Source organism: Vigna radiata, chromosome 3 (genome assembly GCF_000741045.1).
Source record: "Vigna radiata var. radiata cultivar VC1973A chromosome 3, Vradiata_ver6, whole genome shotgun sequence".
Classification (NCBI taxonomy): Eukaryota; Viridiplantae; Streptophyta; class Magnoliopsida; order Fabales; family Fabaceae; genus Vigna; species Vigna radiata.
In genome coordinates, this window is record NC_028353.1 from 7,753,938 (window position 1) to 7,764,899 (window position 10,962).

General features: G+C 30.8%; 1 protein-coding gene across 1 annotated transcript; it reads right to left on the bottom strand.

Moving 5' to 3' along the window:
* Positions 1-4,622: 4,622 nt before the first annotated feature.
* On the bottom strand, positions 4,623-5,411 carry LOC111241384 (sulfated surface glycoprotein 185-like). The gene has a single exon (XM_022778985.1). The coding sequence runs from the start codon at positions 5,236-5,238 to the stop codon at positions 4,762-4,764; it is 477 nt and encodes a 158-aa protein (XP_022634706.1). The 5' UTR covers positions 5,239-5,411; the 3' UTR covers positions 4,623-4,761.
* Positions 5,412-10,962: the final 5,551 nt, after the last annotated feature.

Here is a 10,962-nt window from a genome sequence, read left to right on the forward strand (position 1 = left end):
GTGACAGTGGAAACTTCTTCTAATAGTGATCTCTCTATCGCGTAATCTATGTTAATAATTTAAATTTATTGTTAAATTTATTTTCATCAATAAAATTCCATCAATAATTTCAAATTTCTTTTAGTATATTACTTGTCAAAAGATTTACTAGTTTTAGAAATTAATACATGTAAAAGTCGTTGTATGCATATTTTAGAAAAAAAAAAGTGTAATTTAGTTGTACTTCCTAAAGTACTAAGCATTAATTTGTAATTATGATTATTATTTAGGACAAAAATTTCAAAAATAGTTTACTTTATCTTTATTAAAAAAATAGCATAATTATATAAACTAATAAAATAATTAATTCATTTCGATTCCCTAATATTTTAAAATATTATAAATGCATAAATTTGTTAAAATGATTTTTAAAATGATACTGTCGCTATTTATTAACAAAATACATATATTACAACATTTACTAGAGATAAAAATAAAAAAGAACGTTTCCTAAAATTATAAACTATCTATAAAGATTATATATTTTTTTTTAAATTCTATTTTTCTATTAAAGATTAAAGAAAGTATCGTGTTTTCTGTTGTATTTATTACATGTACTTCCAGCACTTGCGGTGATTAAATGAGTTGAAATTGACGTTGACTCGTGTTTAAGTGGTCGTGCTAATTAATAGCAAAACACCACTAAAAGTTAACTAAAATGTTTTATATACTAGTATTATGGTTAGATATTCTTGTCAGTATGTACTCTATTCCCAAAAAAATAAATTCTTAGAATTATAGTTTTATTATAACAAACGTAGCTAAATGATACCGACAGTTAGATGAAGTCAAAATCCTCCTTATATAAATTTATTTTTCTAGTTAGAGGAACGAGTATTTTCATAATCATTTTTAAAATAAAAATTGAAAAGAAATTAAGGTTATTTTTTTACAATTAATTTCTTTTTTTCAGAAGTTACTGGTAATTAATTTATAGAAATTCTTTCTTATAAATCCTTCTAGATTTTTCTTTTTTATTATGCGTATAAGGTGACTTTAGCTTATACAAAAAGTGATTTCTTTTTTAAATACACGTGAAAAATTGGTTCAAACATATTTTTAATTTGGACAGGATTTAGGACAACGATATACTTTCAACATGATTTGGTCACAAAAAGTTACCAAATCATTTATAATTTGGTAGTATGCCTGAACTCTTGTCCCTTAAAACATTTTATCTACAATAAAACTAGCAATTGGGAAATTCTTCAACTAAATAGAAAAGCCAGTCCTAGTGTGTAATTTTAAAATTACCCTCAGAAACATAGACTATTTGGTTATGTTAAATTTGGTCTTACATACGAATATTTTGTTTAACATCACTCCCTAGAAATACATTCTGGAGAAACTAAAAGAAGAAAAGAAGAAATTAAAATAATAATAATAATAAATAGTAAAAATACATTTTAAATAAGTTTAAGTCTCATGTTTCAATTTTATATCTAATAGTGATCGAAAAATATTTTTAAAATATCAATTTAAAAATATTTAATAACATTGAAATATATATGTGTATATATATATACATATAAACAAATTTTTGGAAATAACGAGGTACATATCAAACATAGTAACGTCAATCATAAAGTCAATAAATTAAGAATATATGTTCGCTTGAACATAATTTACTAGAAGAATGATGTAAACAAATTATAGATTCAAACCATGTTTGTTTGCAAATGATTTGAAATGAATGAAATGCGCTTAATTGCGGGATATATTATTTTTTTCTATTACTTAAAATATTTTTTACCAATAAATATACTTTTATTTTCATAAATATTATTTTATATTACTATTATCACCAAAAGGAATTAGTTAATTTTTATTTTCTATTTATTATAATATTTTTTATTTATCACATATATCAGATCTTACATAAATTTTTATAAATTCTATTTTCAAATTTATTTTCAATCACTTTCAAATATTTTTTGAAAAAAAAAATACATAATTTACTTTTAAATCTTTTTAAATTTATTCAATTGCTCTCTTGAATTATCTCTCTTAAATAAAGACATCTAAAACTTAGAGCTTATACAGGAAGATTTTTTATTTGAAAAACAAGTTCTTCTACCAGTAAATTGAAACATTAGAACTAGAATGGACATTTTAAATCTCAGTTTATACTTAAGAAACTATTGATTTAAATGACTTTTGCATAACTATAAAAAAATATACATTATCATGAAAATTTTCAATATGATTTTAAAGTTTCACAATGATAAAATTGAATAATATATAAGAAAATCAAGATTTACAAACATCAAAACTTAAAAATGTTATATTGAATGTGATATTAAATTTTTATATAAGCAACTCATATCTCATATAATTTCAACAAAAAATTCCAACTGTAGTTTTTTATCAATTGTTGGCTGCAAAACGAATGGTAAGTGTACTGATTGCAGCGTAACAAGTGATAAATATCATTCTCAATCTCCTAAGAGACCTGTGCAACATATGACAATTCTTCCTTTTATAAATCAATTAGACATAAAAATACACAAAAAACACAAGAAACACTTTTTGATATTTTATCAAACAGTTGGTGTGCATGAAATTTAACATAGTGTATTTACAATTTATCAAAACTAGAATTCATCATTTTCATTCTCATGCATTCACAAACATCTCAATTCCATCCAATAGGTATTCAATGTCAATTTTAGGTTCAATCATATTTCTCAATACATCAAGAACCAAAATTCATGCATGGATGATCAATCCAAAGCAAACATTAAGCATAGAAATTGAATACTAACATGAATTAGAAAAGCATATATTATTAACATCACAAAATACATAAGAATTTCATGTTTTACAACTAATCTCAACAATTAGGAAAAACCCTCCATGGTGGAGAATTAAGGGTTCTACAAAATTGAAGATGCAAAGCCTTTACCAAGGTTCTTGGTAGCTGCTCCATGCTCCATTTGCGCCTCCCCTTCCCAATTTCATCTCCAATTTGTGACCCATCTTCTTCCTCAACCCTAAAGAGACAAAATCACCATTGATGAAACTTTAACACCCAAGAAGGAATGAGAGAGTTTCCCAACACCCCAAACAGCCTTCAAGGGCCTCTCCCAATCTCTATAGGTGAAGAACGAAGTGTAGGAGAGGAAGAATGCCCAAAAAAATCGCGAGACCCATGTTTAAATAACCCTTTTTGACACATCAGCACCGTTCGCGCTCAGTCCCCCTTAAAGGGTGCCCGGGCACGAGAGTTGCACAAAGTCAGCGAAGCAAAGGACGCCCAGCCCCCTTTTGGGGGCCCAACCCTGATTTTTCTACACTTCATCTTTTTCGCTTTTTCTGCCGCAGATCTGCTTGCTCCAAACGCGTCCAACATGAGTATTTGGTTCAAATTGATCTTTTCTTGTTCCAAAACATGTTCTCTTGAGTTCTTGCTTGTTTTCTCCACTTGAATTGCTTCCTATTCATTTATTTCACATACTCAAATAAAGAGATTAAAGATAAAAACAAATATATACTAAATAAAACACAAAAAAATTAGAAAACACATTAAACTTGAGTATAAAACTAGATAAAAACTATGAAAAAGTTGATTTATTCACAGAATATATACACAAAAACACATAAAATCAATCTTTATCATGAATAAATTCTAATCAGAGTGTCAGATTTATTTTGTTTACGGATTCAAAATATGAATTGAAAGTTTCTTAACAAATATATAAGACAAAACAAGAACTATTGGAATGTACGTGGGTGGATGTGATGTAAGTTGTTTACAATTTTTTTTTTAAAATATAAGTGTGTAGCTTGAGAAAAATCACATCTTTAGTTCAATGATATGCATCGGTTATACAATATATTTTTTTTATAAGATTGGGATACGTACCAAAAGTGTTCTATTTATATAGTTTTCTTTTGTTAATAAAGAAATTATCTCACATTTTCAAGTAACTTGTTTTGAAAAGTCTTGAAGTCAGGGTAACGATTATGATAAATAAACATAACTCTACTTAAGTAATTTGTCACAAAGAGTTTAGAAGTTAAAGGAACCGTTATAAAGTTAGCATAATAATAAAATTTTAAAAAGGAATAAAAAATTGTGGGTTTAACTGGTTGTGAGCTTAATTAACTTTTTTATTAAAAAAAAAATTAAAAATTAATATTTACAGATGAAAATAAAAGTTAAAAAATCTACGACAAATCGAACTTTAACATGATGGTCCAAATATAAAGCTAGTTTTAAATTAAAAAACATACTGGACTAACTCCTTTTTTAATAACAAATTTGAATGATTCTAACCTCTTATATACTCGTTTTTATTTTTGTAATTCATTTTAACTATATTGTACATTAACGTCAGCAAATTTCAACAAATGATTTTCTTTTAAATTTATTATAAGTACACTTTTATAATCAATACTCTTTTAACTCCATAATTTTAACCATACATATGCTGAAATTCAAATAAATTAATATATTTATATAATATTTTAAATAATAATCATTACAAAAAAATCTTAAATAACAGTCAATTTTAAAAGTAAAAATAATCAATCATCACAGTAGTTAATTTAAATAGAAATTTATAATTACAATTGATTTATGAATTAAACTCTATTAAATAATTTGAAAGAAATTAGAGTGTGGCAGCCATTGAGACTGAATATATGAATAGCGGAACCGAGCCAGCACTGAGTTTTATTTTTCATTCTTTTCTTCTGCTACCTACCACGATGATTAAGCTAAACATCAAACAAGTAAACATAAATGAAGGAGTTGGTGAAATAGAGAGAGTAAGAAGTCAGATAATTGGAGAAGAGTATCCCCTGATATGGCTTCATCTTTCCACCGCTATTCTTCACATTACCTGGAACATAGTATTCATACGGTGTTCCTGATGGAAAGTAACCTGCGGGTGGTCCTTCTGGTATTTCACAATTATCTCCACATGCCATCTTTGGTGGTGGTGGACATTCAACTATCGCCGGTGGAAGCGGAGGTGACGGTGGAGGTGGTGACGGTGACGGTGGTGGAGGGCACTCTACCACCGGTGGCGGTGGCGATGGAGGTGGAGGTGAAGGTGGCAGGGGTTGACAGGGGTTGTCGCACTCTGCGCACATTGTGCATGGGACTAAGTCTTTTGGTTGTTGGGTGAGAGCTAGAACATTAACAGTGGATGCAAAGAGAATGTATATGAGTAAAGGCAATGAAATAGACATGATTTTGAGATATAGGAAAGGTTGAAGAGCTCTAAAGAGTAAAATGTGGGTTTGATTTGTCGAAAGTGATGATATGATGAAAATGTTTATATTGTATATGACAGCACTTGTTGTCGGTGCTTTATCTTCTACGCCATCCTCTCATCATCAAATCTAGCAACAAAAGCATATAAAACAATCTCTGTTTCGTGTATATCTTACGAATGGCAGACTTTACCAAGTTGCGTGGCAATCATTTAAGCTACATGATTCACTAGTCATACATAAAATACCAATATGTGAAATTCAAAAGTTTGGTGAATTTGTTTAGATGTAATTTTGACACTGTTTAAAAGTCAAAGTAATCACGATCATAATCAATTCTCACTTCTTGCTTATTTATATTTGGAGATACATAATAAATAATAAGCAAAGAAAAAATAAAGCAACAAATTCTACCCGCAAGTTGACGCACACAATTTTTTCGCGTTGATAACTTGAGAGAATGACATAATTTATATTTATTTATTTATTATATACTGTTATAAAATATATTTTCTTATAATTTTATTTTTATTTTTATATCAAATATATTAATTTTGTAATATGTCATACATCAAGCAGGCAGATAATAATGTAATGAAACTAGTTCAATACAAATTTATATTGTTCTAAAGAAAACCGAGTTTTTATATGAATTTTTTCCACCATAACAACTCGTGGAATATGCTCATATGATGACAATGAAGACAGCCTACAATTTTGATTGTGAAGCCTAAGCCCCCTTACAAACTTATCCAAATAGTACAAAGTAGACCCAAACTATATCAGAGTCTGAATAACCCATCAAAGTAGGTTTATTTTCTCAAATCACTGATACCAGGAAAATACTTGAAAATCTGTTTCTGTTTCACATTTGAAAGAAATTTAACCATACCAATAATATATACAATAACACCTAAAATAAACTTCATGAAATTTTGTTTAACCCCTAAAATGAACATCACAAAAAACTTCATGATAACACTCTCTTGATTTTTCAACTAGAATCTGCAACACCTTCCGCCAAACATTTTCTTATTATTGTGAGATAAATAATGCTAAAAGTTTTCTTAACAACTCCCAAGTCGGGGAAAAAGCTCATCAAATATCTGATAAGTGTGAAAATGAGTTATTTTTACACTTATAAATGATCTCAATTTTATAATTATTCATGTTATTACTCAGTGAAAAGTTGTAATAGGAAATAAATTGTTTCGTAAAATATTGTTCAGATGTATAAATGGGAAGCTGTCAGCCAATTCTCGCAAAGCGCAAGCAAATTAGAAGAGTCAGGAAAACAAAATTCGCAGAGCACACCCATACTGTGCGCTGAGCGAATTATTTCAGAAAAGAGGACAGAAATTTAATATTCGCATAGCGCACCAAATAATGTGCGCTTAGCGAATTGCTCCAGAATACAAAATTAAAATTTGCATAGCGCACAAGACTATGTGCGCTAAGCGAATGACAGCAGTTGAAGAGCAACCAGAAAATGAAATTCGCACAGCGAATCTGCCTCTGTGCGCTGAGCGAATGGTGAAAGTTAATGAAAATTAACTGGTTCTTAAAGAGACGTGAGAGATAGGCAGAAACTATCTTCTGACATACGAAAAAAATAGAAAAATACTCTGTTGAACTGGAGAAGACCCTTAGGAGACCCTTCAAGACATCAAAACTTCACTTTCTGCAAGGAATTGCTGTAAAGAGTACGTTTTAGATGTCTAAGAGAGTCTAGTTTTTCTGTTCATTGGAATTGGTTGTATGACGATACATTAATGTAAATTTCCTGTGCAATATATGTCTCTGTTCTTGTTCTTTTCTTGACTTGCTTTAGATTATACGGAAGTATAATTCTTTTTAAAGGTTCTTTTGTACTGGGGAGTATTTTTAGAACCAGAAACGTAAGAAAAGAAACTAAAAGGAATGATGCTAGGAATAACTTCTGTAATTTTGGTCATTCTAAACATCTGATTTTAATGCAAAATTATCTGTTGAATTAATTAAGGAATTAATAATTTAATAGATAATTTTAGAACTTGCTTTAAGGAATTAAATCAAGATACGCTTATGTGAATGCTTGAACAAAGAACGTATTTTATCCAGGATGTTACTGTAATGTTAGTCAAAGACCAATTCCTGGCACACCAACTGTGTTTCTTGTATTGTTTTATGTATTTTAATGTCTAATTGAGTTATAAAAGGAAGAATTGTCATGTGTTGCACAAGTCCCTTGGGAGAACGATACTTTACTTATCCACTATATTACTTGTAACGATTTGGTATACTTGCCAAAAAGTTATCAAGTTTTTGGCGCCGTTGCCGGGGACTTGTGTTCCAACACAAGGCAATTTTGACATTTGTGACTCTTTTAGACTTTGTTGTGAATTTTCTTTTTGAATGTTGTTGTGTATGCAGTTGTGACTATAGATGTTTATACTTTCCATTGGTTTGGTTTGTGCTTAAAGCTTGTTTTGGGGTACGCCTTAGAGCATGATCTAGTTGTTGAAAGATCCTAGGGATGGGATTTCAGCAGCCGAACTAGCTAAATCAACCCAAATTTTACAAATCACCAGGGATGGGATTGTGAGTTTGGCCCCCTACTGTTCTGATTCTTAATGCAAGTTTTGATACATTCTTAGACCAAGGGATTAGGTGAGGTGTGTCAAGCTTAGATAGGCACAACAAGAGGGATCTGAGTGTTTTTACCTTAGAGAACAGGGAAAGTAATATTCATCACCTTAGGAAAGTACTAAGCGATCTTGCAATAAGAGGGATCTGAGTGAGGTTATTTAGGAAATCCAATTTGATCATTCTGCATATTAGAACTGTTGTTTGGTTGGTGTGCTCACGTTCTGCAATTTTTGTTATTTTTCCTTGTCTCTTTGTCTGTGTTTTTCCTTCTTCTTTCATATTTCTCTATATGTTACTTTTATTTTTATCTTTATGTTTTAGTTTTTGTAAGAAATTGTTGAAGTTTCGATTTTGTTTCTGTAATTGTTGAGTTTCTGTGTTGGTAAGGAGGTCTCGAAGAAGTTTGAATGTGTTTTTGTGACGCTCCAGTCGCAGAGCGCACAATTGAAGTGAGCTCAACGACCAGAGTATTTTATAAGGCAGTGATTTGCTCGCATAGCGCACAACATGCGCTTTGCGTGAGAGAAAAAGAATTTGTTAATTATATCGTGGTTCGCACAGCGCACCAAATGCGCTTTGCGACCTAAATATTTAATTTTTTTTCTCTTTAAGGCAATTCGCATAACGCATTTAAATAGCAAAGCGAGAATAATCACTGAGGCAAACTGGGAGAAATTAAGTGGTTAAATCGCATAACAAAAAATGTGAGAGAGGATTCTGTACATTAATTCGCACAACACACAGTTAAAGTGCGCTCTGCGAACTAAAAAAAAAATCAAAAAATTAAGATGTAAAAAAAAAATAAAATTCACATTAGCATAGCGCACAGCCTTGGTGCGCTTAGCTAATGCTATTAATTCTAAAAAAAAATCTCAAAAAAATAAATAAATAAAAACATAATAATAAAAAAAACTTTAAAATGCATATTAGCATAGCGACACCACGAGGTGCGCTAAGCTATATGCTTATTTTCTATAAAAAAAATTAAAAAAATAAAAAACTAAAACTAAAAAAAAACAAAAAAAAAATTCAAAAATTCACATTAGCATAGCGTACAACTTGTGTTGCGCTTAGCTAATGTTGTAATTCTAAAAAAAAAAAATCTTTAAAATAAAAATAAAAATAAAAATGCAAGAAAAACAAAGTTTAAAGTGCACATTCGCACAGCGCACAGTCTATGGTGCGGTAAGCGAATGTTGCTACTTTAAAAAAAAAAAAAAACTGGTTTATTCGTCTAGCGCACAGTTTTAGTGCGCTTAGCGAATTTTGTGCAAATGACTTCTTCTACAACCTCCACCAGATCTTCTTCAAGAGCACATCCTACTAGTTTTAAACTATGATCGGCATAAATTCTCTTTTGAGTTTACGAACCCCTACTATGGCCTGAGGGCATGCCTAAGTCCAGGTGGGGAGTGTCTATGCGGAGGATAATGATGAGGAGGAACTCAATCCCAGATGGACACAACAGAGTCACGAGACATATGAAAGCCAATGGAGATCCGGACCAGATGGGTCCTGGTAGAGCAGATGGACAGACTCTCCTGTTGTTTCATGTTTATTGTTATGTTTGTATTTCAGTCAGTTGTTATATTATGGAACTCTGTTTAGTTGTTTATGTTCGGTGTTGTAAAGACATTGATGTTTTGATTTAATGATTATGCATTATTTGATTAAGTTATGTGATTCTTGAGGATGATGACTTGTATGTGTGTGGTTGTTGTGCTTCAAAATTTTATCTGTGTGATTGAAAATGACCAGATCTGTGAGTTTTGAGAGCATATGTGATTGAGAGATGTAGAGTTGTCTGGATATGGAATTGGTTTTTGCATGAGTTTGATTCTACGTACATACACTTTGGTTAAGGATGAAAAGGGCCCTGTTTGTTAATGATTATACAGCTACTTGGCCAGATAGCCAACCCTTAGACACTATGCTTCAATTGTAAATCCTTTTTGAGCCTTAATTTCTTTCTTTCACCTTGAGCCTAATATGTTATCCTACCTTACACCTTAGAAGAGAACATGTACTGTGAATTTGTGAGGTTAAGGTTGAATTCAAGTTTGGGGAAGAAAAGATAAAAAAAAAAGATATTGAAAAAAAAAATATTGCTCAAATTGAAAAAGAAAGTTGAGCTGTAAAAGAAAATGGTGTGTGATAAATGATATATGTTGGGGATTTGAGTACTGAATTGGGAATTGAAGTTGTTCTCTTCTTAATAGGTGTCTTTGAATCCAAGAAAAACCATTATTCTTTTTCTAGCCAAGCCAAGCCTTACCCTGAAAAGACCTTTGGACTTAACCAATAGTGTGTGAAGTGTGTGAATCAAATGAAATGCAAATGTTGATGAAGTTTTATGACAATTCTACTGTCATGTGAGGACAAACACTTGAGTGGTGAGGAATGATAAATGTTGATCTGGTTATTCATATTCTATGCACAGGTGATTTTGTGAGTACTGTACCATGTCATATTTGTTTGAATATTTGAGAATGCATGTGATTTTTTTCTGATGTGCAAAGTCATTCTATCAAAATGTCAAATGTCTGTTGTATCGTTCATTTTTTTTTTCCTGTGATTTCCTGAGGGCATGAAATAATTCAAGTTTGGGGGAGTTGATAAGTGTGAAAATGAGTTATTTTTACACTTATAAATGATCTCAATTTTATAATTATTCATGTTATTACTCAGTGAAAAGTTGTAATAAGAAGTAAATTGTTTCGTAAAATATTGTTCAGGAAAAGATGTATAAATGGGAAGTTGTCAGCCAATTCTCGCAAAGCGCAAGCAAATTAGAAGAGCCAGGAAAACAAAATTCGCAGAGCGCACCCATACTGTGCGCTCAGCGAATTATTTCAGAAAAGAGGGCAGAAATTTAATATTCGCATAGCGCACCAAATAATGTGCGCTTAGCGAATTGCTCCAGAATACAAAATTAAAATTCGCATAGCGCACCAGACTATGTGCGCTAAGCGAATGGCAGCAGTTGAAGAGCAACCAGAAAATGAAATTCGCACAGCGAATCTGCCTCTGTGCGCTGAGCGAATGGTGAAAGTTAATGAAAATTAACTGGTT